The sequence below is a fragment of the Eublepharis macularius genome, chromosome 14 (genome assembly GCF_028583425.1).
Source record: "Eublepharis macularius isolate TG4126 chromosome 14, MPM_Emac_v1.0, whole genome shotgun sequence".
Classification (NCBI taxonomy): Eukaryota; Metazoa; Chordata; class Lepidosauria; order Squamata; family Eublepharidae; genus Eublepharis; species Eublepharis macularius.
Window position 1 is genome coordinate 34954552 of NC_072803.1, and position 27142 is coordinate 34981693.

General features: G+C 46.2%; 1 protein-coding gene across 2 annotated transcripts in view; it reads left to right on the forward strand.

Annotated features, from left to right (window-relative positions):
• SEMA4C (semaphorin 4C) overlaps window positions 1–23066 on the forward strand; it is a 60688-nt gene extending 37622 nt beyond the window's left edge. The window contains exons 3-15 of one of the 2 annotated variants that reach the window (XM_054998451.1): window positions 4622–4770; window positions 6037–6099; window positions 8555–8653; window positions 8777–8873; window positions 10579–10695; window positions 11945–12096; window positions 12693–12868; window positions 13605–13749; window positions 14581–14803; window positions 16834–16949; window positions 17923–18080; window positions 18479–18549; window positions 20898–23066. In XM_054998451.1, coding sequence (XP_054854426.1) covers window positions 4622–4770; window positions 6037–6099; window positions 8555–8653; window positions 8777–8873; window positions 10579–10695; window positions 11945–12096; window positions 12693–12868; window positions 13605–13749; window positions 14581–14803; window positions 16834–16949; window positions 17923–18080; window positions 18479–18549; window positions 20898–21739 — 2408 coding nt within the window. In that variant the 3' untranslated portion in view covers window positions 21740–23066. The remainder of the gene's footprint in view (window positions 1–4621; window positions 4771–6036; window positions 6100–8554; window positions 8654–8776; window positions 8874–10578; window positions 10696–11944; window positions 12097–12692; window positions 12869–13604; window positions 13750–14580; window positions 14804–16833; window positions 16950–17922; window positions 18081–18478; window positions 18550–20897) is intronic. The other variant, XM_054998452.1, reaches the window with a different exon arrangement.
• Window positions 23067–27142: the final 4076 nt, after the last annotated feature.

Consider the following 27142-nt stretch of genomic DNA (forward strand, 5'->3'; position numbering starts at 1 on the left):
GAATCTCTTTCCCTTGAGGGTTTCCAGAAAAGTTTTGACATGTATGTTGTCAGAAGGATAGAAGGAAGCAAAGGATTCTGGTGGCTTGGTCAACTGAAGATGGCAGTTTGGATACTTCAGGTGAAGTTATGTCTCAGAACTGGGATTAAAATCCTTTCCTGAGAAGACTTGGAGAACTTTGCTGATTAATTTACTGCTTTTGATCTGGCTGGCCTCTTGCTTCTTGCTGTTAGCTAAACATAGCGAGTTAGGGTCAAGAAGATAATCACACATCTCTATTTCACTTTAGAAGGCAAATTATAACGGGGGCTAGTTGGATCAGGGCCATTGGTGGGGGAAGATGCATGGTGTAATTTATCCCCCCACTTCCAGCTGTTGTTAGCCCTTTAAAGGGGGGGGGAGATATTTGCTTGTCTTCTTTATGTCTTTCTTTAACAGGCTGTAACAATGAGCTATGACTCCTTTGCAAAATTCTTTTCCAATAGAATAGCACAAATACCAGTTGTAATATAGGCAATAGGGCTGTGGTTTAAGAAAATGGCTCAGAGAGAGATGTAAAAGGATGTAAATATGTTCTTAGTGGGTAGTTTCCACGATGTTTAATATGTTCAAATTACTTACGATTGTTTTCAACATTGTTTCATCTCTGTATTTGAATTATGCTTCTTTTCAAATTTCTGCAAAGCATACCCTCTTGTATTGTTTATTGAATAACCCAGCTGGTGACCATAGTGACAACACGGTGTAATCCGTCTTGAGTCTCAGAGAGAAAGGTAGAATACAAGCGAACACCAGGGGGAACCTTGGGCCAAGCTACAAGTGACGAATGACACTTGAACAGCAAGTGGATTGAGTGGCGGGCAAGTGAACAGGGAGAAATACACTTGCCGTTCAAGTGTCATTTGTCACTTGTAGCTTGGCCCTATATTTCTGTTGGTGAAACTGTGCTGAGACAAGAGGAGTAAACTCTTCTTTGTTCCCTGGATGGCCTTGATCCAAATCAGGGCCACACAAACATTGCACAAAACTTGCGTGAGAAAACACGATCTTCCGCGTTTTTTTCGGCATGTTGCACAGCGTTCTGGGTTGAGGTAAGCCGTGCGGAAATGGCCCATTTTGGGTGTAGTGCAAATGTCTCGTTTTCAGACTCCTCTAGTAATTGGAGTGTCTTGAACAACAGGGACCAAATTTTGCTGTACTTTCTTGTGTGGAAATTCCCTACCAGTCTGGGTATCCAAGTGAGCGAGCCGCTAAAAACAATCTTTTTAAATCATAAGAGGCTCTGATCAACCATTGTCTGTACACCAGCATATACTGTAGGTGCTTGGGGAAGAAAAAGAAGATGCTACCTTTGGACTTCTTCACTTTGCCTATCCAGTGACCTTTAGGAGGCACACAGGCAGTCTTTGCAGCAGTTGGCTGGGTTTTTCCTCCCCCCAGCAGCCGGGAGTGATCATTGTGTGCCTCCCTCACTCCGGCACAGCCTGAGTCCAACCGTTCTCTATGTATTATCGAGTCCCCAGAGGGATTTGCTGTCCGCCACACAGAGGCCGATCTCTTCAATGAACAAAGCTGTGCACTCAAGGCTTGAGCCAGCCAGCAAAGGGGTTTTCTGTTGCGCCGTCTGGGTACCCTGTCTCCAGTTACCACTCTGAGCATCCCAAACAATGGCCCTTTGATCAAGGCTGGCAGGCAGGAGCAGGGCTGCGCAGGCCTCTACATAGGACGTTTTCCAACGCATGATCTTGGTGCTTTGGGAGGGGCGCATATTGGAGGGGGAGGCAGGCTAATATGTCCCATTGCACAGCTACAAGTTGTTTCTGGGAGGAAAAATCTCCTTTGTCCCACAGTTTCTCCCCAGCCTAGGACACAGTTAAAGCCCCCGCTTTCCATTGACCAACACACTTTATGACCTCACTCTGTGTCCCACAATCTCTCCCAGCGTCTTCCACAATGTGCCTGTCTTGCTTGATCCTTGTATCTCCAGCATAACAAGTGATGCACTGGTTCAGGCCGGAGACTTATCTATGGTCTGGCACCCTGCTCCCACAGTGGCAGATGGATGCTGTTGATATCACCCAGCAGCTCAGGTTTAGAGGTACACTGCCTTTCAACAAGAAGGTTTCATGTAGCTGTCCTGGTAAAGTAGATCTAAATTAAATCTCCATGCATTTGGCTTTAAAACCATAAAAGCCAGCTATTATCACCATTCATAGCTTTTGACTTCCAATGTTCCTTTCCTTCTACTATCAGCTCTCTCAGAGGCATGGATCTGTCTTCGTGACCAACTCTGTCACCTCTTCCAGGAATGAGTACAATTTTTCAGGGGAGTTGGGATGGAAAATAGTACACCGTACTGATTAAGAAGAAAGGACCAAATCCTTAAAGGAATTCCTTTCCTTCCATCTTCCCCTACACTATACCCAATCCCCCTTTCTCTCTGGTCTCCTTATCATGGCAGGGTGTGTGTGTGTGTGTTGAGCGCCCTACAATATTATTCAGACATTTGGTTGGAGGTGAACTGCCCAAAGCTGCTTCAGTTTGCTTTGCCATGAAAACAGCTGTTTCTCCCCCACCCTCGGCTCCCCAGCTTCCGGTTGCTTGTATAGACTCTAATTTGCTAATCACTGAGCAGAGGAGGGAGAAGCAGCTGGTGGGATTAACATTCCCTATGCCAGTATAATAAAGAGTCATCCCCCTGGAGATCGCAATGCAGGCAACTGAAAGGGTTTACACCTCTCAAACAGAGAGGAGTTACTTGATTGTGGTGTGCTATTGTGAAGCTGGGGAAGATAACTTTCCCCACCATCCTCTGTTTCTGGTCCCCTTGTCTCCCCAAGGGTTAAAGTCCAGATCTTCCTACATCTGGATACTGTCATGCTGTGAGACCTTAATCTCCCTAATCCCTGTGCGTGCTTTCCCTCTCTGCTGACTTAAAGGCTTTTGACCTGGTAACCGCTAGAAAGCAAGGAGGGTTAATTGATGCTCCCAGGAACCCATCATGCATTTCGACTGAGCCCAAAGGGAAGCGGAACATCCTTCCACTCTGTCAAACCACATCCAGTGGAGTTAGAAACTCACATTTGAAATCTGACAAATATTGGTGGCTAACATTAGTGGCCCATGTATTGCTTGAGTTGAGGAATCAGCATGGCTTGAAACGTGCTTATGATGTGAGCTTGCAAACCAAGAGTTTGGAGGAGCCATGGCTGGTAGCATGCACAGGTCATGCTAAACCATGATCACAGGGAAGGGAATGATAAGAGTGCTCTTGTGAGGGTAGGAGGGATGAGTGGCGTTCCTGAGGCTAGTTCTTGATTTTCAAACCCTGGTTTGCAGAGAGCTGGTGCCATGGGTGCAGGCTCCCCCTGGTTGTGATTTTTATGATTCTTGTATCCTTTGGATGTAGAGAAAGGCAGCCCATCATTTTGGCTATTGGCATTCACTGTTTTCCAGTCCTTTCAGTGTATTCCTACTTGATCTTTCTCTTTTTTAAAGCCAGAGAGTCTTTGGTAGCTTTACAAAGAGAAGCCGTGTTGCATTTGATATAACTATTTGACAATAATCTTTTCAGGGTTCTGTAAACCTCTCATTTTTTGTATTCCTGATAACAGAGAATTGTCTTCCTGTTCTCTTACTGTCCATCTGTTTTCAGCCTTTCCCCTTTATAAATCCAGATACAGGTGATTTACGTGCAGAATTTTATATGAGTCTTGAAATCAGAAGCTCTGTTTACTCTGGGTTGCAAACCCCCGCATCAGAAAGCAATTGGTTTGAATGCAGTTGTACAAAATAAAAGCAGTTCACTCCCAAATAGAAATTAGAGACACCCTGGCAGGGTTTGTAAACCTGGGGACTTAAAAAAAAAACTGTATTAGTTTTTAACACTGTCTGTTTCAGTCCTCCTTTGGAGAATTGCAATAAAATGACTGTGCTTTTGTTTTGCTTTAAAAAAGAGAGAGAGCTGGAGAGACCATGTGTGCTTCCAAACAACTGGTAGCTTCCATGGCAGTTATGCTGTGGTTGGCTATATCAAAGTAATTGCACTTTCCTTCTGCATGCAGCGGAAGGCAGCAGGGCTCGTTCAGCAGCTGAAGGAGAGCCTTGCTGTTCAGGGATTGCTGCTATTTGAAAAGCAATTTCTGGAGAGATGAACTGGATTGCTGGAGCGCGTGAGCTTTGAAGGGAAAAACAGAAAGGAAAGTGTGTGTGTGTGTGTGTGTGTGAGAGTGAGAGAGAGAGAGAGAGAGAGAGACTACCTACGTACCATCCAATAAGGTACCAGTGGTGCTCATGCAAGTGCTGTCCCCACAGCAAAACATGAGGATAGTCTTGCTTAATATCAAAATCACTAATTTTGAGCATCTAAAGAGAAATGTGGTTATGGCCGAAAGCGAGTGGGTTGCCAGCTGTGGAGATACTGTCATTTGGGCTGTGAGTGTCCAGGGTGGATTCTTTGTGCAAACAAACCCCATTCTCTGGATGAACCCCCAGGTTTGTGTCGTTGGGTAGGGATGGGCGGGGGGGTGGAGAATAAAACAACGAGCTAGTGCCAGAAAAGAGTGTATTTGATAATTTTCCTCACTTGGTCCTTTTAAAACCATCTGCCTTTCCTTTGCAGAACTGAAGGAAGTGACAAAGCATTTCTCCAAGGCAGGGGTGTTTGACTACACAACATTGACACTGGACCATACCAAAGGGCTTCTCTACGTGGGGGCTCGGGAAGCGATTTTTGCTCTAAGCACCAGCACTGTGGAACTCAAAGAAGCAGTAAGTGTGTGTCTGTGTTTTGTCTGTGCTTTGGGTTTGCAGGTGAAGTCATGGTCTTGTACATATCCCATGAATTTTGATGTCAAAAGACCCTTGCTGGATCAAACACAGAGGTCTACCTGGTTCAACATCCTGCTTCCAGCATTGGCCATGCAGGGTCCTGCCTCCTGGAAGCTCAAAAGTAGAATGAGAAGACATCCACCTCAAGTAGGGTTCCCAGGTGCCTGCCAGTGGCAGGCAAACTCCCAGGGATTTGCCCCCTCACCCGCCGATTGCCCAGTGATCGGTGGGAAGTGGCAAGCTCCTGGAGGTTGCCCACCACCAGCAGGCACCTTAGGAACGTGCACTGTGCGCTTTCAACTGGTGCAGCTACATCACTTCTGAAAGTGACATTGCGCCAGACGCAGGAGCGTTCCCACACTTCGTTTGGGGCTGATTTGGGCTCCCAGAGGGCCGAATCGGCCCCATGTGGAGTGCAGGAGCGCTCGTACAGCCGGTGCAGTAACATCACTTCCAGAAGTGACGTCATCACATCAGTCCCGGGGCGCGCATACGCAAAGAAGGACCTCATGCCTGGCACAAGGTAAGTGCCAGGGACTCTACCCTCCAAGCAAGACGGTAGAGGGGCCTGGCAACTCTAACCTCAGGATATCGGGGTTGTGTTTAGTTACCAAGACTAATAGCCATTGTTGGGTACCTCCTTCAGTGGGAGGAGGAGCCACCAGCAAGGGAATCAGTTGGCCCAACCATGAAGAAAGCAAATCCATTGGGCATTGGCATGGAGAGGAGTGGATGTATTAGGCCTCTGGGGAACAATCCCAAGGAAAGCTCTTCTGAACATGCCTCACTGAAGTGAATGGGAGTTGTGAAAGACCACTGCAGTGTTGTAACACGCATGAGGCACTCTCTTTTTACGCAGAAAAGTACGCCCTTTGGTGTCAAAATGTACGCCATCAGTGTCCGCCATCAGTGTCAAAATGACTGGAGTGGGTAGTATGGGGAGATGATGGCTCTCCTTATGAGAGAGGAAGGAGAGTGTTGTGGGGACTGGATTGATGAGGTGGGTTTTGGCTTTTTAACCTTGTGCTTACATGAATGGTGCATTTTCAGAGTTTTATTGCAAATGTTTTTATAGCATTGTCTCCTTTTATAGTTGTGGGGCAAGGCTTTCTTGCATCATAAACCACCCTGAGCCATTGTAGTAATGCAGGGTAAACATTTTAAAACATGTATGTGTATTTATTTATTATTAATTGTTCCTGACAGATCTTCTGGGAGGCTCCGGCAGAGAAAAAAGCAGAGTGTATGCAGAAGGGCAAAAATAACCAGGTAAACGAAGTGACTCTGTAGGTCCCTGCGTCCCCTTGCACTTTACCATTGACCATGGCAAATAGATGCTCTGTATGAAAAATGATGTCCACCATTTTGTCATACTTGAGAGTAACTGAGGCCTCCTTCTCAGAGAAGTCTGTGTCTGGGCTGCACCACTTCAGGGTAACTCATATGATTGAATACTCTTCCATACAAAACAGTTCCTTCTGCATAGGAAACTATATGGGAAAGGATTTTAGTCTAGGCTTCTGCCTGAGACCTGAAGGAAACATGTTTTTGTTTTGTCTCATCTGAATGTTTCTTCCCTACAGTGGTACAGTGCAGATATAGGCAGGAATTAGGCTCTAGAAACAGAACCCAAGATGGGCTATGCAGATTGGCTCAATTTTTAGTGGTTTCATCATGAAAGGCAAGAAAGTGAGCTGAGCCAGTAGTGTCACATCTTTCTTTCCTCCCAGAAAATCAAATTGTTGTTATTCCCTTCTATAGAGTAAAGTACTTGGAACACTGGGGGACAATGGGGATAGTAAAAGCAGCTCCCCAGTTCTGATGCTGGCTGACATAATTCTCACTCACAGAGATCCTGCGAGGGGCACAGTGGACCTCCCACCAGAATGTTCAACTATGACCATATTCGATCAGCCACTAAGCGCTTGCTGATGGTCCCTGGCCCTAGGGAGGTCCGTCTGGCCTCTACCAGAGCCAGGGCCTTTTTGGTCCTGGCTCCGACCTGGTGGAACTCTCTGTCTGAGGAAACTAGGGCCCAGCAGGATTTGTTATCTTTCCACCGGGCCTGCAAGATGGAGATGTTCCACCAGGCATTTGGTGGGGGCTAGGCTGTCCTCTCGCCAGCCATACCACTGAAGACCTTCCACCACCCATGCAGGAAAATGCTATATTTTAATATTTTGTACCCGCCAATTTTAATTGTTTATGATATAATGTTTTAATGTTTTTATAATGTTTTTACTGTTTTAAACTGTTGTTAAACCGCCCTGAGCCTGTCTGATGGGGAGGGCGGTCTAGAAATGTGATAAAATAAATAAAATAAAATAAATATTCCCCAGGGGTCCTTTGCAGTAGGCCACAACTACACGCCCCAATCGTCATATTTTGATTATGATGCTAATAATACTTAGCGCTTTTTTGGATGTTCATGCATTAAGTTAGTAATCCTTACAGTGGCCCTACACGATGGGGCAATAATTCCAATTTTGGGGAGGGAGGAGGGGTAAGTCCCTGGTAACAGTGGCTTCCCAAAGGCCACTTTGTGATCTCGTGGCAGAGGCAGGATTTTCATCTGGGACTTCCTGACTTGCAGCTTAGCACAGCTGGCTCAGTAGTACTTCCGTCTGGCTGATGTGATGGAGAGAGTCTGCAGTGCAAGAGGCATGGGCCTGCCTGATTTGATTCTCACATCCTTCCCTCCCTTCTCCCCACCTTCTGTTGCACAGCCCGGTCCTGCCCTTGGGGCCCTGCTCAGATCTACTCTTGAGTTCCTTGCCTCTGAGCAAGCAGGCCTCCCACAGCTTTGTTTGAGTTTCCCTTGGTCCTGTTTGCATTTCCTTTTTCTCTGCAAAGTTCTCAGACCACCACGAATCCTTGCTGTGTTCATGCCTGGGGGAAGCCAGATTAATAAGGGCGCTGGAACATACCAGGCCCACTCTTGAAAATATGACCCCTGCTAAGTCAGCCTTCCTTCCTCTTCGATGCTGCTGTTCAGGCCTGGGGAGGGAAGACTTGGCTAGTGGGTGGCTAGCAATGGCCCATCACTCTTCCTACCCAGTGAGCTCCAGATAATTGCAAATCCTCTTGTTCTCTTAGCTCATCCTAAAGGAAAGTGTCTGACTTTAGGACTCAGCTGAACAACATGCCCCCTTTGAAGATGAATATTGTGATGGGCTCCAGGCTGACACTTCCGTTTTCTTGGCCCTCTGGTCCTTGTCCTCTTTGGGTGTTTTTTTTTAAAAAAAAAATTCACCTCTAGGATCCATACTGTGCATACTGTGTGTTACATACTGTCTGCATACATCCAGCTCTGCATACTGTGTGTTTCGGGTGTGTGTGTTTCGGCTGTGTGTGTGTTTCACCTCCAAGAAAAGCTGGAATCAGCAACATGCATATTTGCACACTACATATATATTGGCATATTTGTGTAATATAATCTGTTTTTGCTAGTATGGGAAGAGATGAAGAATAATGCAGTTTACTCAAGTGCCCCTCCCTACCAAAAAAACCTGCAAATCAGTACTCCTCTAGCTGCTGTGAATTCACCAGGCACTGCCTGAGCATTCTCAAGCCTGTCTTTGGAAGCTTGAGAACTAGAAGCTTCAGCCGAAGTTCTTGGGGTGCTGAATTCCACCCACAAATAGCGCAGGCACAAAATATATGCAGCCCTAAACATGGATGCCTTTGAGATGCTTGTGTGACCAAGCAGCTTCTTTTCCCACAGACCGACTGTTTCAACTACATCCGTTTCCTGCAGACCTACAATAGCTCTCACATGTACACCTGTGGCACTTACGCCTTCCAGCCCAAGTGTGCCTACATTGTAAGTATGGGAAGGAGGTTTCATGTGTATGAACATGCTCATGTGCTTAGCGTAATGCTGGTGGGCACCCACTCAGTTCCATAAATTGCCATCTCTCTCTCTCTCTTGTGGCGCCTTCTTCAGGATCTGGCCAGTTTCTCCCTTGACAGGCTGTCCTTTGAAGATGGAAAAGGAAAATGTCCCTATGACCCAGCCAAGGGGCACACAGGCCTTATTGTAGGTAAGTGGCATCTAAAGTTGGGCCAAGACAATTGTTACCAAGGCAGAAAATCCCAGTGACAACCATCTTCCTGCTATCTATTGAGTTCTCCTGTTCTAGGACTATTGTGCAAGAGAACCTCTTAATAAGGTTATGCCTCCTGGGTCTGATAGCTGTTTATTCCTTTGCCACCCTTCAGGTGGCAAATCTGCCACCCACGGCAACAGCCTCACCTTCCCTCATGGCACAGCTGCCGCTGGCACTGCTGATATTCGTGAATGACCTACTCCAAGCCTAACCAACACATCCATGGAAAGCAGGGTGTTGCTTGCATGTAACTACATGCTTGCCTTCCTAGGGCATGCAGGGCTTCTGGACACTGGGCAGTGCAGGGCACATACTGTGGTTGCTGAAGAGGGCAGGGCTCTGCTTCCTACAAGGAGCAGAGATTTCCCTTTCCTCTTGTAACCATTGATTAATCACAGAGGTCTAATTTCACCTGGGAGTTCAGATTGTCAGAATTAGCAATAATTGGCCTGGAGTGTCTTGGTCTCTCTACACTGGCTCCCAGTCTGTGCCTGAGCACAATTCAAAGTGCTGGTGTTGATCTTTAAAGCTCTCTATATAGCGTGGAACCAGCATTCCTGAAGGACCATGTACTCCTTAATGGATCTACCTGGCTGCTCTGGTTTGGGTGTGGCTGCCTTCTGAGAGCAGGTTGGTGGCAACCCGGGAAAGGGCTTTCTCTGTCGTGTCACCAGAACGCTGGGACAATCTGTCAGCTGCCTTGACGGTCTTAATGAGGGCAGAAAGGCAGAGTATACACTTTATAAATAAATAAATAATATCTGAATACATTATGCAAACAAATCCAATGTCATATATTTAGTTAATATGCCCGGACTTTGCAGCTGGAGAAAAGTATTCTTTTCCATTATTCCAACTTGGAATTTTTAACCCAGAATATTTCAGAAGCAGTAGGCATATTTGAGAGGACGGGCAGGGGATGGTTAGTCTACCTGACCTTCAGGTGCTTTTCAGTTTCATTTGAGAACGACTAAGTACGGCTCAGTTTAGACCCCCCCTTCTTGCTTCCCATCCTTTGAGCAAAAACCAACGTTTGCTCAGATAGCAATAACTGCAGAATTTCTTTGCCTTAATTATGAAATAAGCAGTTGAAACGAGCCCAATACTGGGGAGTCTGCAGGACCTTTCAGATTCTGCCCTAAGAGCAAGATGCTAAGATCCCTGTTGCCACCAGTTCCATTGAGATATATTGGCCATTTAAGTTCAGAGTAAAGAAGATTCCAGTGGGCTGCTGCCCTGGCTGGCTGCTGGCAGCCAGGAGTTAGCAGAGCCAAGCCCCAGCAGCTTTACCAGCACCACAGGGACAACTTGGCTTTGACCATTCAGTGTCAGCTCACCAGTGGGCTCTTTCAGCGCTGGCTGATTGGCTTGTAGTGCTCCAAGGGCCACTTAGCTTGGCTTGTTCCTGGGCCACTTTAACTCCCTAATCTGTCCCTGGGAGTTATACAGATTTTGCCACTGCCTCCCTTGGCCGTGCAGAAGATTAAACTAGCCCACCTGCTCACCCAGGACCAACTTTGCAAAGGGTTCCTTGCCTGGAGGGAATTTCTTTTAGTCACCTCAGGTTTGGAAGTTTACTAGTCCCTTGGACTTTGGGGCTGCCTCTGACTTAGGCTGACTTCTCTTTGGACTACTGTAGATGGAGATCTGTATTCAGCGACACTCAACAACTTTCTGGGCACCGAGCCTGTCATCCTGCGCAACTTGGGCGCTCGCTCTTCTGTCAAGACAGAGTACTTGCCTACTTGGCTCAATGGTGAGATCATGCACCAGGAGGAGGAGTTCTCCCCTTTGGGTCTGCATGCAGCGCTTTAATGTATTGTGGCTCCTTTTTGAGGGCATGGTTTGTGTGAGGTTCTAGGGAATGCTCTTGGATGCCTCTAGGTGCAGCAAATAGAGGATCACACCTCTCAATGTCAGATTAGTTAACTTGATGGAACTCTCACCTCCTTCTGTCTCTCAGCAGTTGACCTGGTCCCATCCAAAAGCATTCACTAAAAAGGCAGAAAAGAGAATGTAACAGGTCCCTGGCCACGTCTACCTGGCTGTATATTGCACTTGTGACACGAGAGCAGCTGCATCCATCACAAGTTATGTTCTGTTGGATGAGAACTATGAAACTATGAGAAATATATCCGTGTGATAAATAGAGAAAGCAGGGGGGGGGGGCAGGGGCAGCAGTTATGCATGCAGGGGAGAAGGAGCTGCTGGCTGTATCCTTTGATCACTGATCACGAGTTTATCATCCCTTCTCTCTCTTCTTGGGTAGCTGATTTCCTCTAAGAATTGGGATGGAGAAAAGCAGGGAAAATTAGCTGCAAAGAGATCAGGGAGGATATACAGGACACTTAGAGGTAGCCAGCAGCTTGTTTTTCATTGTTTTTATTTACTTCATTTATACACTGCTTTCTTCTCCAGTGGGTCCCAAGGTAGCTGACAACATTCTCCTCCATTTTATCCTTACATCAGAGATAGGTTAGGCCAAGTGTATGACTGGCCCAAGATCACCTGGCAAGTTTCTCTGGCAAAGTAGGGGTTCAAACCTGCATCTCCCAGATCCTAGTCTGACACTAACTGCTACCCCGTGCTGGTGCTCATTGTGTGCTTTTTTTGTCCATTCCAGTGTTCTCTGCTTGCTAGTGGGTGAGTCCTCAGCAGGCAGAGATCTCATGTGGCGGGGCTGTTCTCACATGGGGGAGTGTAACGTTTAGCTAGGCTCTTGGTGAGCTTCATGGCTGAGCAGGGATTTGAACCAGGGTCCTCCACAGTTAAATCCTGACACTCTTACCCATCTTGCCACAATGCTAAGGTCAGAATAGAAGATAGTGCCCGCATTGCAGACATGAGAGAACTTGTACTGCTAAAGGAGACTGATGTGATGGATAAATCCCAGCTTGTATTGTCTGTGTATGAGTGTGATTTTTGGTGGGCACCTGGAAGGGATCTTGCAGACTGGGTTTGGCTGCAGTCCCAGCCAACTGATCATTTTCCTTGTCCATTTGTAGAACCTCACTTTGTGGGCTCGGCTTATATCCAGGAGAGTCAAGGAAGTGATAATGGAGATGATGACAAGGTCTACTTCTTCTTCAGTGAGCGGGCTTTGGAGTATGACTGTGACACAGAGCAGCTGGTGGCCCGGGTAGCCAGAGTTTGCAAGGTAGGTAGGAGTTTCTGGAGGTTCCATACTGAGAAGGATCAAAACTCCCTTATAAAATTGTTGTAAAGCTCCAAAAAGGTACTGCATTTGAAGTGTGAAGGAAAGTTGTATGGTCGAGAATGATATTTTCTCCTCCTCAACCTCTGTGAAGCTTAAGTAGGTACACCTAAATTTTCTCACATCCAGACCTTGTTACGTGGACCTCCCTCTCTTTGAGCTGAACCCTCCTGCTTTTTCACTCAATGTCTCCCCTTTCCACAATGGTACAGCCCCTGTCACACAAGCTTTCTGTGTGTGCAGGTCCCATGATTCTTAGCATAGCCTTTTTGGAGTGGTCAAAGTGGATACACTTTTACACTAGAAGAAAATATGGTTGGATCCACCCTTTAGTCCCATGCTGTCAGAATGTAGGTTGCTCCTTGGGGCAGAGACTTCTGTCTCTATCACTCACTGCTTATCACATACTGCTTACATTACTTTGTAATATGGCACAAAGGCTGATAGTGCCCTATTAAATAATATGGGGGGGGTGTCTAGTCAAAGGTCAGCTTTCAGGCAAAGCTAGTCCTCCCCTAAAAATTTTTATTTCCCTGCAGGGGGACTTAGGTGGCGCTCGCACATTGCAGAAGAAGTGGACAACGTTTCTGAAGGCACGGTTGGTGTGCTCCATTCCAGAGCAGCAGCTCCATTTCAATCGGATTCAGGGGTCCTACACACTGAGTGGGGATCACTGGCGTGACACCAGCTTCTTTGGGGTCTTCCAGGCACGCTGGTAAGGCAACAAGGAGCTGCTCTTGAGTTTTCCTGGAGGGTGGGCAGGCCTTTTCTCTTCTGACTGGCGGGGGTGTGTGCCAGCTGAAATTTCTCCAGAGTGTCAACTTCTGACAAGTTGTGGGAGGAATAAAAGTCAGTAGCTTGAAAAATCTATTTTATTTTTTTTAACACAAATCAAGTTACTGGCCCTTATGAGCCAGAATATGAGTTTGAAAGTGTGCAGCCAATATCTGCTCAAGGCTCAGAAGCTGAATAAGAGGCATGGGGTGTGTGGCTTCAGTGCTGTGTTATACTGAAGAGGAAAAGTTGCAGTGTATTTAAAGCAAAATGAGTTTGCAAACTGGCCAGTTTAAACCTGCTGCAGAACAGAGCTGTTTTTGGCTCTGATTCTGGATCCTCTTGGCTATGCCCTGCTCCTGGAGGCTCTCCCTCCTGCCTTTGCCAAGCAGTTCGGCATAGTTTGGGTGCAGGGGAGTAGCTTCTGTCTGCTGGTTGTTCTCTGCAAACAGGAACTGCTGTAGGATTCTTTTCTGCAGAACATAAAGGCCCAGGGCTACAAAAGGAACCCAGGGATGGATGGCAGGCTGGTGGCTGAGGGACAAGCACCAGGAGCTATAGTGGCTTCCATGTGGATGGAAATCCTTGGTGGTGTTCCTTCAGCCTGTGCCGTTGTAAAAGCAACAGGATCTTCTCCATCTTGACTAGCTGTTAACCTTGGCCCCATTTTCCTGCAGGGGAGGTGTGGATGTTTCTGCTGTCTGCCAATACCAGATTGAGGACGTGCAGAAGGTGTTTGAAGGACCCTACAAGGAGTACAGGGAGCAATCCCAGAAGTGGGGTCGATACTCAGACCAGGTGCCAACCCCCCGGCCTGGAGCTGTAAGTACTGCCAGAGGAGAAATGCCCTATTGCAAACTGCCCCGGCCATCTCCAGGGGCACAATGCCTCTTTACGTGTTTCATTACTGCCCCCTCCTGGACTGTGAATAGGAGAAGAACCTGCTACTCCCTCCTGATCTCCTGTGCTCAAATTAACATAGTTATGGGCTTTGAGAAGTTCCGCTGTGATTGTTTTGTCATATCTGTCCTCACTGCAATAGGCATATTTTTTCCCAGCATGCATTCATAGTTTTTTTAAATGTTAGCTGTTTAACCAAAGTGGAGCATGCATTGAAAAATCTGAATCTGTACACATTGATGATGCTGTTTTGTAAAATCATTATTATTACGGCACTGGCTCAAATGCTTTGAACTTGCATGGAAGTGTGATCCTGAGACTGTGGGACTTTTCCTGCTGCTCTTCAGTGTGGCCATATCCATGCGTGCCAAAATATTGGGCCTATCTCCTCTAGCAGACACCGATCTCGGCTACCCCCCCCCCCGCCACTACTTTAGGCTTACAGTTCACCAGTCCCTGCCAGAAGGCAAATGCTTTCCACATGGTCATAGTGCTTGGTCACTTGGTGACCCACATTCCCTCAGCTAGTGGCTAAGCAGTAAAGGCTGGGGCACTTGGAGCAGAAGCTACCTGGGAACTGCATTGCCTTGAACTACTGTGCCTTTATCCAGAATGTGTTGCAGGCTGGTCTTACTCAGGGGTGGGGAAGCACTCTTGGAGGCAGTTTCCTTACGAGTAGCTCAAAAGCATCTTTTCCGAGCTGAACATACCTGAAGCTCAGGTTCAAGTCCTGCTGACTCCTCTTTTTTACAGTGCATCACTGGGTGGCATCGGCACAACAACTTCCATACTTCGATGGAGCTGCCAGACAACACCCTCAACTTTGCCAAGAAGCACCCGCTAATGGATGAGACAGTGCCACCTCAAGGGAACCGGCCCTTGCTGGTCAAGAAGGATGCCAACTACACCCAGCTGGTGGTAGAGCGGGTGCATGGCCTGGATGGCAAAGCCTATGAAGTGCTGTTTGTCGGGACAGGTACGGGACTAGGAGACCCACAACTTCATGGACAATGTTTTTTGAAAAAGGTCCCACATTCAGTTCTCATAACTTTTGCTTAAAGGATTTCACATAGAAGGGCTGGTAAAGATCTCCTGCCTGAGACTTTAGATTCCTGCTGCCAGAGCAGGTAGATCAGTGAGATCAATTATCAGGGTTGTGTGCAATCTGTTCTTTAAAAAAAAGAAAGAAAAGCAATTCTGCGCCAAAAAATTCCAATTCTGCAATAGATTTACATGAAGCAAATTTGCATAATGTACATATTTTCTCTTACCTCATATAACATATTCTAGTTCTAGTATGTAAAGTAAGGATAAAGACCTATAAAGTCCACTGAAATACAATGAAGCCCCCTTGGAAATCTTGTAGAGTTACCCTTCTAGATTCGGAGATGTCAGCAAACATGCTTACCATATTTTTTTTGCAGCTGTAAGGTCTAGAAACATGCTTATTTTGAAAAACTGAAAGTTGACTCTGTATAAGGCATCTTTCTTTATTTGAAAAGGTGGCTCCAAAAGAGGCCAGATGTCAGAAATCACCACTTCAGAGAATCCACAAAATAAAGCCATCTTACGAACCAAACTATTTATAGACTGCCTTACCCACATAAAACTTGCCACATAGTATAAAGAACCACAATGTCCCTTTATTATCACAGAATAATCAGCAAATAAAATCAACAAAACAACTATCTTCTACCCTTTTCTTTAAAAAAAAATCCAAGAAGGAGAACTTCTACATTCCCAGGGCAATCCATTCTGCAGCTTTGGAGTGATTACAGAAAACGCCCTGGAAAGGAGCCAGTGCTGACTGAACCTCCCTTTGAGAAGGAACCATAAGAAGAAGCTATTGGGAGGAGTTTGATTGGCCTACAGGCATATAAGTGAAAGACATATATAGGGGCTTTTTTCTGGGAAAAGAGGTGGTGGAAATCAGTGGGTTGCCCTCAGAGAAAATGGTCACATGGCTGGTGGCCCCGCCCCCTGATCTCCGGACAGAGGGGAGTTGAGACTGCCCTCCGCTGCTCCAGTGGCACGGAGGGCAATCTAAACTCCCCACTGTTTGGAGATCAGGGGGCGGGGCCACCAGCCATGTGACCATTTTCAAGAGGTTCCGGAACTCTGTTCCACCGCGGTCCAGCTGAAAAAAAGCCCTGGGTCCAAGTCTGTAGAAGGACAAACATTTTGTTATCTAAAAATATAATAGTGCTACACATTGCTACATCTATATACCTCCCATGCATAAAGTCCCAGATTCAGTCTCTGGCACTGCCCCACCACAAGGGTGGGAAAGATCTCTGCCTGGGTCTTTCTGGTAATAGATCCAGAGGAGTTAGCCATGTTAGGCTGTAGTTGCATAGCAGTAAAAAGTCCAGTAGCACCTTTAAGACTAACCAACTTTATTGAGGCATAAACTTTCAACAACCACAGCTCTCTTTGTCAGATGGAGCATTGAAAGCTTATGCCTCAATAAAGTTGGTTAGTCTTAAATGTGCTACTGGACTTTTTATTATTTTGGGTCTCTCTGAAGTCACTGCCAGAGAGAGCAGACAATAGAGCAGGAGTAATAGCCTGGTTCAGTAAAAAGCAACTTTGTACATTCACATTCTTGGTATCTCAGGGAGGGTGGGTGCTGCTTCCTACTCAAGATTTTGGGATTAAAATGTCATGTGTGCACAATTTTTTGTGAGATTGTGCAACTCAGATGAAGCTGAGTGTCGTCTGCTCTGATTGGCAGCAGTCCTCCAAGGTGTTAGGAAGAGAGAGGTCTTTAACAACACTCGCTCGTTGATATCTTAAACTAGATACTGAGCTTGGGATGTCTTGTATTCTATCACTGAGCCATGGCCTCTCTAGCCTTGATGCAGGGGGTGCTTCTCAGGAGGAGGTGCTGTGGGATAAGAAAGCTGTTTGCTTTAATAGGCAAGAGAATGTCAATATACACCCCTGAATTCTTTCTTGTGATAGCCTCTGGCAGTGACCGCCTGCCCTGTTTTGGATCTTTTGCAGATAATGGATGGTTGCACAAAGCTGTGATGTTGCCCTCAGGTGTCCATCTTATTGAAGAGCTGCAGATCTTTGACCAAGCCCAGCCTATCAAGAGCCTAGTGCTATCCCCGCAGAAGGTAAGAAAAGCCCTCAAATGGAATAGGGTTGCAAGGTCAGAAAATGGCAGGCACCAGTTATGGGCCTGGCCTTTCCCTGACCCCTGATGGAAATCTTAATAGAATCATTTGATGGGTGGGTGCTCATCATCCACAAAAATAGCCTTGCAGAGACTAAACTGTGCCAAGTAAGACCATTTTGTTTTATTTGGCACTGGAAAGACAGTACAATATAGTGGTTATATGGCTTTGGTTAGTAAGAGCCCCTGGTTCCTTCAGGTGCTTCAGTGACCTTGGGGAGGGCCCTTGTGATTTCTCACATGAGCATGTCCTTAGATGATCTGTGGCTCTCGTTCAGCCTCTATGCACTGAATGTTTCTCCCTTTGCTAGGCTTTCCTGTTGTCACTTTTGTGGTGACTGCAACATTAAGGTGGCAGGTTCTCTGCTCCCTCCAGCCTTGGCACTGTCCCCTTCCAGCTGACCTCCCCATTTCCCTGTCTGCCTCCTCTCTTGTATCTCCAACAACCAAGATTGGCTAGCCAATGTCATAGGGATTGATATCTTTTCCAGTTTTAGGCTGGTCACTTCTGGTTGTCCATTTGGTAGTGCCACACCTCTGTAGGGGCTTCCACTAGCACATCTTTGCCATAAGGGATTGGAGGGATTAGGCAAGAAATTGGGTAATGGGGTGTGGTCTGGGGATTGGAGAAAGGTGTGTCGCGCATTTTGGGAGATGGGGAAGTGTGTCTGTAGGAAGGGCGACAGAATTACGGAGGCTGCTCTGATTCCCATGAAAGTCTTCTTATCTCCATTCTGGCTTCTAAGATTTCAGCAGAAATATCCTGTGTACCTTGATGGCCTTCTTCTTGTGTGGCATGGAATATAGAAGCACAGGAAAGGAGATGGCAGGATCCTTTTCAGTGGTTTCCTAAAGAGTAAGTGCTGGGTCTTCAGATGCTGCTCCAGCTTTGATATCTTCCTTCTCACTCACAGAGGGTGCTCTTTGCTGGTTCCCACTCCCAAGTTACCCAGCTTCCTGTGGCTGATTGCAGCAAGTACCGGTCCTGTGCTGACTGTATCCTTGCCAAGGACCCTTACTGTGCCTGGAGCAGGAATGGGAGTTCCTGTGTCCGCATTGACACCTATGATGGGTAAGTGATGCACTGATTGGCTGGAAACAATTTGGTCCAAAAAAGAACCGTAGAGAACAATTTGGAGGATGGGGCAGGATGCTGAAGCATCCATTCCTGGGAATCCAGTTGCCTAATCTTTACCAAATGCTATCCATCTATTAGCAACTTTGACCAAGTGGTCTAGAAACTTGCTTTTAAAAAAAAAACCAGCAAGAATCATTTGTAATCTCAGGCTGCCAGATTCTGTCTCTACACAAGGATTACACGTATGTGGAGAACGTGCAAGGTCCAGCTCTGCTCCCATTACCTTGCCATTCCATTGCCACCTGCTCTTCTCAGTAGTTGCCTTACCTGTCAGCTGTGGAGTGCAGTTCTGTGCCCCCCTTGTGATGTGCCAATTTTTTTTGCTGTTGTAGGTCCTCAATGCTCTTCCAGGACTTGGGGGTACAGCCAGCAATCTGCAACCCCATGCGAACAATCAGGCCAGGTGAGTCATCCTTTCTCCCTAGTTAATTCTGTTGCAGCTGCTCCATTCCCTGGCTTCTCTAGGACGTGTATGTATGTGTTTGCCTGTGATGCTGGTCCTGAGCAAATAATGATAAGACAAAATTACCAGAGGTCTGCACTCAGAGTGATTGTATGTTGAGATCTTGAAGCAGAGATTGTGATGTGGCATTCTCTAGGAAGTCTCATCAAAATTTGAGCATCCTCATTGATCCCACGTCTCATGATATGACAGGGGATGTTGGCAGAGTCCAAATAATAATAAAATGCACATATGGTCAATGTGTACTGTGTCCATCTGCTTCAATGGGGCTGCATCTCAAGCCAGTGTTTTGTACAGCTGGATCTTTCAAATACTTGTAGAGGCGCTTGTATTTTCACTAAGGAATTTTCATGATCCAAGTGGCAGCACACAAATCTTTGTAGCTTTGTGCATGTGCAACACACCTTTTAAAATCAGGTGGTTCTTTGGGGGAGGTGTGCTGAAGGCAACCACAGTGTAGCAATTATAATAATGGATGTTTTGTTTTCACTGTAATGAGGAGTCAAAAATAGTGACCTATTAGTGAAATGTTATGATTTGTTTTTTTAAATCATGTATTTTAATTGTGCACACAAGAATAAGTGAGCATTCAGATAAACAGTTGTGCACATTATTAGTCAGTAGTGTTTCTTTCCACCTTTCCCTTTCTGTTCCTACTAGCCTGTTTGAGATTGATCAGTTCCACTAAGACGTGGTGAACATGAATTAGCTATAAGCATGCTACATGGCTTGGCTCCAAGCTCCCCCCACCCCCATTCCATTAAGATGTCCCGTCCAGCCATTGTTTATGGAAGTTCCATTAGGAAACCGGGAAGACAGCTTGGTTGCCAGCATGTAGGAAATAACTCAGTCTTGTTTTCTTTCATGGCATTGCAGCCCACAATGGGCTCATCCATATGCCTGCTGTGCCACTCTGGGTTAAATTTCGTTAGCAGTGGTTGGCATAATCCTGTCAATGGAAACGTGGCTGTGAGGAGAGAGTGCCTCTGCCAGAAGGCAGTAGATGCAGAATGAATTGCTGGAGGGAAAGGAAATTTTCTGTGAGACATGACTGATACTTCAACACTTAAGCAGTCAGCAGTTCTGGACTTGTGATTTCAGCTGCTATCACTCCGTCATGTATCTTGGCTTCAAGCCATGTTCTTTTGGCATAAAATGAGCATTATTGAATATGCACATAATCAAAGAAGTGAACGTGTTGTTTAGAACAGTGTTGTTTTTATGTGTGCAGGTTTGAGAAGTATTTTCACAATAATTTAAAAAGCGAGTGAAGGCAAAAATGTTTTGCATGGGTAAAATACTGGAGCTTTGCAGCAGGTATCAGACAGTATTGAAATCCCTTTTAAAAAAGATTTGCTGTTATTGTCTGGTTTTGGATTATCATTACATAAGGCATTTTGAAGCAATGAATATGTTAGCAAGCAAGCTGCTGTCCTCTCACTGTGTGAGGGGTGGAATGGCTGGCTATCTCTGGCAAAATTTTAGATTAGCTGTCTGATTTCAGTAACAAAGGTATCTTCACAACGATATAAAAGGAATAGCTGAGGACATGTGAGGGGAAAGAGAAAATCATGGCAGATAGCAAACTATGCCTGGTCCAGTTACTATCCTCTATGATTTCCTCCCCCCACCCCTTCTTTTGAGTGTTTCTGTTATTCCTTCCTCCTCTGGATTTCTCCTCACTTATTCCTTTTAAATTGTTGTGAAGATCCCTTCCTTACTGAAATCAAACAGATACTCACAAACTGTGTTGGAGATAGCCATCCGTTCTATCCTCATAGAGTGAGCTTGATAACACATTTGTTGCAGACCTCCTTATCTAAAAGTCCAAAATCAGATAATAAAGCAATCATCGTTTTTCAGGGGATTTCATTACTGCCGTTGTCCTGGTACTCACTGTGAACTTCAAATGTCAAAGTTCCAGTGTTTTACCTGTGCAAAATATTTCGCCTTCATCTACTCCATTTAAATTGTTGTGAAAACTCTTCCCAAAATCTTTACGCTGTAAAAAATAGTTCAAAACTATACATTTGGGTCTTTCATTATTTGCATATTCAATTGTACATTTTATGCAAAAAGAACTGTTTGATCTATAACTGAAATATACGACTGAGTGTTGAAATCACAACTCCAGAACGTGTGATTTCTTAAATGTTGCTTAAATGTTGTCGAATGAAATTAGTTACTCATTGTGAGAGGAAGTACTAACTTTTTTGAACCAGCTACCTCTAGAAGAATGGCCAGGGTGGTCTCCATCTCTTATCCATTCTCTGCCTTTCTCTTCACAGCAGCCAAGATAATTGCCAAGAATATCACAGTGATGGTGGGCACAGACCTGGTGCTTCCCTGCCGCCTCACCTCCAACCTGGCTAAGTCCCGCTGGACCTTCAATGGACAGGAGTTGCTTGAAGAGCAGACCTCGGTGTTATATGATTCCCATCTCCAGGCCCTGATCATCTTGGGTGCCAGTCCAAGGCACACTGGCACATACAAGTGCTCTCAGGTGGAAGAGCGGAATGAACTGATGGCTGAAGGTTATGCCGTAGTGGTGGTATCTGGCCCAGCCATGTCACTGGAGACACGGGCTCCCCTGGAGAACTTGGGCTTAGTCTGGATGGTGGTGATTGCTCTGGCAGCAGTATGTTTGGTACTGCTGCTGGTGGTGTTATCCTTGAGGCGTAGACTGAAGGAAGAGCTTGAGAAAGGCTCTAAAGCGATTGAGAGCACCCTTGTCTATCCCATTGAATTGCCCAAAGAGTCCAAGAGCCCCACCTTCATCCCCAGCACCACCTCGGACTCTGATGAGAAGCTGTGGGACCCAGCCAGCTACTACTACTCAGATGGCTCCCTTAAGATTGTGCCAGGTCATGCTGTGTGCCAGAATGGGGGCACCACCCCATCTCCCACCACGAATGGCATCCCTGGCCAACCACTACAGTCTCCACCCCTCCACTCGCCCAATCGCATCAACCTGGGCAACATCCGCGGCTCTTCTTCCAATGGCTACATCCGCCTCAACCTGGGTGCTGAAGAGAGGCCGGACTACAGTGACCTTGCTGAGGAGCTGCGCCGCAAACTCAAACAAAGGCAAGCACTGCCTGACTCCAACCCTGAGGAATCATCAGTATGAGCTGTGTTGTGAACTTATACACTACGCCAACTACCTCATAAACTAGGCTGGGATCACTGCCCATGGCCGGGATTACTTTTTTTTAAAAAAAATCCTATTTAAGGACTTGCTTCAGGCACTCTTTTTCTAACACCCTCCTTACGTCCTCAATTTTTATACACTTCCCCACGCTCCTTTCCATGTTCTTCAGTGTTTTTCGACTGTGCTTCCTTCTAGGACATTCCCAGGACTGTGTGGGAGATATTTTCATTCTTCCTTTGCCTTGGATGGTGAGTCTGACCTCACTGAACCATTGATGGACGGACTGTTGGGCCAAAACCAGGCCTATTTCTTGTTGAAGTGGCCCTATGACCAATGGACGTGCTCACTGATCATTGGAAAAAGACAGGGCAGAGCCTGCTTCCCAGTATAAAGGTGCCATTGGCTCCGTTCTGTTTTATGTTTCCCTTTTCTTTCTCGTGCTGACCAATAACTGCCAGCCATTTGCAACAGAGGGGCCAAGTTCATTGAGTGGCTGTTTTTCCATGAATTGGAACATTGGGGGCTAGGATGATGGTGGATGCATTTACCCCTCCTGCTCCTAAGGATCTACTGTTTCTTGTGGGATTGGGACTTTTAAAGGCAAATGTCTTGTGCTGTTTTATTGGGAAATAGGAATGTGAGAACCAAGACGTTAGCTGCCTGAGGAAGACAATCCACATGGTGAACACTACCCATGCCCCTGTGTGAACACACACTATTTAGCCCGGAACAGCATGCTGGAAAGTTCTTCTGCACGTGCTCATTGTTCTGAATGGGAAGATACTCGTTCATTTCAATGAAGCTTATGCACATGAACTTCCTGGTGGATTCTGTCCTATGGGTCAAGCTGCTCAGAGTCCAACTCAGCTGCCTTCAATGGTGCCCAGGTCAGTCACATAGTGGGTTCACTGTATGTGTGTGTGAGTGAGAGGGAGAGAGCGAGAGAGAAAGATGAACTATTCCTCTTTTGACCTCCTCTTTTTTTTAAGTAACTGCTGTGACTAAACTGATCTTCCCTCTCCCCCCTCTTGGGGTGGGGAACATGCGGTGTAGATATCCCCATTCCTCTGGCTGTGGCTCTCCCTTAACCTTGCATGCCTCACAGCAACAGCAGCTGGTTTCACACTTCCCTCCTCTTTTTACCTTTTTAAAGACCTGTGTAAATAATACATGAAAAAGGCTTCTTGATAAGAGCCTCACACCTGCCCCCCCCTCCAGTCCCCCCGGCAATTCCAGTGTAATTTATTTGTTACTGAAATATATTTATTTGATGTAAATATATGAATATTTTTATATTAATAATAAAATGGAGGAAAAAAACTTCTGTGAAGTTTTGTGAGTTTCATGTTCCTCAGCAAGGGGGGGGTGCCCTTACAGACGGTTTCCTCAGAAGGAAAGGAGGTGGGATGTTTCCTTCTTACTCCAGGCTTGGCTCCTGTGTGGAAACCCAAACCCACACAATGGGGTCCCCCACACTACTATTTAGGTTCCAAGATCGAGCCTTCTGTCAGCCCTTGTGCTGCCTCCAGGCTTTGCAACTGGCAAACACATTACCAGCTCCAACCTTTGGGTTGCCATCTGCCCCCAAAGCTGCCCTGGCTCCCTGCAGGCCACCACCAACCACCTGGATTAAGCACCACCACTTCACCGAGTGGTCCCTTTAAAGGGCCATTGCTGGCAGCTGGAGCCAGGCCAGGCCAGACCAGCTAGGCTTTTGCCAGCCCTGGGGGCTAGGCCGAGGCCACAGGGACAGAGTGCATAGATTCCCACATTAGGATTCTGCAAACCAGGGGAAATCATCAAGTTTGCAGAAATAATCTTGCTTTAAAAATGAGAACAGAACCATAAATAATAGGGACATGAGCAAATAGTTGGGAGTTTGGGCAACATTTGGGGATGCTATGACCACCAAAGTGTCACTCTAAATCTGTTGGTGGTCTCCCCCTGTCGCAGCACCCCCCCCCCCATTATAGCTTCTTTCTCTTCTGCTCTGCAGCTTCCTTGCATCCTGGTTGCAGCTACATTAGAGGGAGCACAGTGTGATTTTCCCATGTTCCTTTTGTCTGCTTCAGAACTTAGGGTCTGAAGGCTCCAAGACACATTCACTGTAATGGTGCAGGGGCCTTGGAGTGAGTCCGTTTCCAGAGGAGAGGGCAGAGTGTGATTCTTCCATGTTCTGCTTCCTCTTGTGCCTTCAGTTAGGGGTGGGCTCTCACCTGGATCCTGGGCCTTGGGAGATGCCCAATCATGCTGACCCCTGATGCCAGCTCTGTCAAAAGCTTCACAAAATGGGAGTTTTTGAACTGGGGTTGATGGGAGAGAGTGACAGAGAGAGAGAGAGAGAGAGAGACGGCATCATGCAGATGTTCTGAGAAGGCGTTCTAGGCATAAGGAGAAATAGAATCATTTTAAGGAAGCAGGCAAGCTTGGGGTGGATGTTTTAGAGCGATTAAGATCTCAGGCAGAATAGATATAGAAAAACAAGAAGATAAGGGGTGAGAGGGGTTTTTTTTGCAATGAGTCCCGGGTTGGGGTGGGGGGGGGACTGGCAAATTGTATATGTTGGGAAGGAACAGCAGGCGCTGTTGTTTAAAGTTTGATTCCTGGCTATGAAACATCTCTGATTAAAGTTATCTGGGATGTGGGCCAGGACAAGTTCTTCTTTGGCCTGGGCCAGTTCTGCATCACTCTTAGTCCTCTCGTTATCATTCTAGGCCTCTTTCCACCATGATCTTGGGGCCTTGCCCTTGCACAGCCTTGCATTTTATATGTGAGCTCATGGAAAATGCAGCACCAGGCCCATAAAAGGGCATTTCGCTGTTCCCAGTGCTCCATAGGGCCAAACGGAGAAAAAACAATCCTCCTTGGGGACGTTGGTTTTCCCTGCTAAAGGGGAAGGAAAGAGGTACTAGGAGCTCCCAGGACGGAGCTGGAGCTAGGCCATTTGTTGTGAAACTGCCAGTTTACACATTCGCTCTCCTGTCAGCTTGCACGTACGTATAAATTCAGAGAAAGACCGCTGTTGTTTTGTGTTTTCCCAATGCTGTTTCGCAATGGGTCTTTCCTCCCTGCCTGATTCACTTGCAGCTTCCTCCCTGGAAATCTTCAGAGTATTCTTTTTCCTGCCACACAGAAGCAGATCAAGTACCCAGCTGACTGTATAAGGTGAAATTATTGAACAATTGCGGTAAACCCTTGTGTGAAACCTGGACTGTTAAGTTCTCGGTGATTCTCCCTCCTTACCCAGGTGTGGCATTGGAGTCAGCTTTATATAGTGCCATCAATGTGCATGGAATTTTACAAAGTTTCATTAGAAAAAGGTAAAGAGATCCCTCCTTCCAAGCAGACAATCAGAAAGCAGTCAGTAGAGAAGATCAGATACGAAATGGAGGGAGGGAAAAGAGGGGCAAGGATAGGAAAGGATTAATGTACATAAATCTAATGATATATATTTTGGCTTTGTTACAACTGGAGATTGAGGAGAAGAGCTCTCTAATCCAGGGTTACCAAACCATATTGGGCACTCCTCGAAGTTTTGAGAACAGTTAGCTGCCATGGTGGTTGTGGCCAATCATAAAATATTGGGAGGTTTGAAGCTAGGTTTCATCCCATGATGGAGGCAGCTATTTCCAAATGGATGCTGTCTGACAAAATGTCGTCTCTTGGGCCCATCTGAAGCACCTCCTACTCCAGAGACATGGAATAAAACCAGGATTAGCTCTTGGCTTTGTGGGAGGAGGACGGGTGCCAGACATCACAGTGACATGCTCTATAGTTCCTGAGTGTGCAACATCCTTACAACCACCCTATAAAGTAGGCTGTATTATCCCCATATTGCAAAGATGGAGCTGAGGCAGAGAAATATTTTTGCTTGCTTAATTTTAATACTATTTTATTTAAAACATTTTTATCCTGCCTTTCCACCCAGTTAGGGCTCTCAAAAGTGGCAAACAGTTAAAAAGATATTACAAATCAACTTTTAAAACTATATAGATACACACACACACACACACACACACACACACAGCAACAATTAAAACTGGAAAGAGGGTCGGTAAGGGAATGCAAAATGAAACAGAAAAGTCTTCATCAGCTGTCAGGTGCCTCCATGCTAATGTCTCTAGTGGGAAGGGTGGGCAAATCTTGTTTATGTAGCAGGTGCTCATTCAGTCTGTAAGCATCTTGGGGCAGGGACCTTTCTTCTGTTTATCTTGCCCTGTGAAGCAGTAAGAGCTTTGATGGGTTGGAAAGAATATGTACTCAAGACCAACCTGCCTGGGGCTTCTGTTTTTGTGGCAGTTTCCAGAAAAGAAACAGGTTTTATCCCCACTGGTCACCTTCCTCCCGCCCCACTCCTTGGCTTCATAGCTTAGAATTAAATAAATACATGGATTTTGTGCTGGGCTGCTCCACTTCTGGGGAAAAAAACGGCTGGGCTTCATGCCCTACTATGCCCCAGTCTCGTTTTGAACTGTGTCCTCTGACCCAGAGGCCTGTGCATCCATTGACTAGAATTTCTGTGTCAGGTGTTGGTACCTCTCAATACAGAATAACAATGTGCCCATAACTCTGAGATTCATTAAATATCATTGGGGGTTCTAATAGAACTGGAAAGGTCTAGCAAAGAGCTGTCACGTTGATCGGGTGCTGCTATTGCAGGATGAGCTTTGGTTTGTTGCTTTGTTGTGTAAAAGATCGACCAGTTGGACTGTTTATTTCACAGCCCTTTATTAATGCCAGCACAAAGGATGGGAGTGGATACGGAAGAGCTTCCCTTGACTGGGTTTCCGCTTGGCCAAGGGAAGAAAGATCTTTGTTTGGCAGTCATCCTTTCTGCATGGCCTTCTGTTGCCTCAACAGTTCCTCTTCCCTTTTCCGTCCTGCTTAATTAGGACTATAAAAAAGAAACAGCTGGCTGCAAAGGCAGGAGCCTGTGGCCGGTTCAGAAGGACGAGAAGGTACAAGAAAGCCTCAAGGCTGTTTCTTTACATCTTGAGGTGGTGGTGGTCTGCTTTCAGCCATTTGTTGTGTAGAATGTGATAGGGTCCTTGAAAAGACAATTATCCCTAAATTCAGGTAGGTGCAATAGAGGCAATGTTCCTTTGTGTAGCTGCAGCATAGCTGGAAATAGAACGCAGGCATCTTGGATCCTAAGTCAACCCAGTTTCTTTTACTGGGTTTTGAACACAAAGGTGACACGCATGCCCCCCTCCCTCCAGCCCCGTTATGTACTGGCACTTTGTCCCCCATGGTGTTCCTGCAAAGACAGGATTTCTAAATGCAGCCTTCCCGTAACGCTGCTATTAAAACTGTTCCATCTAATCCTCCTACGTGTTCTTCTTTATGGATGTCAAAGATGGATGCTGCATGCCCTGTGTATAT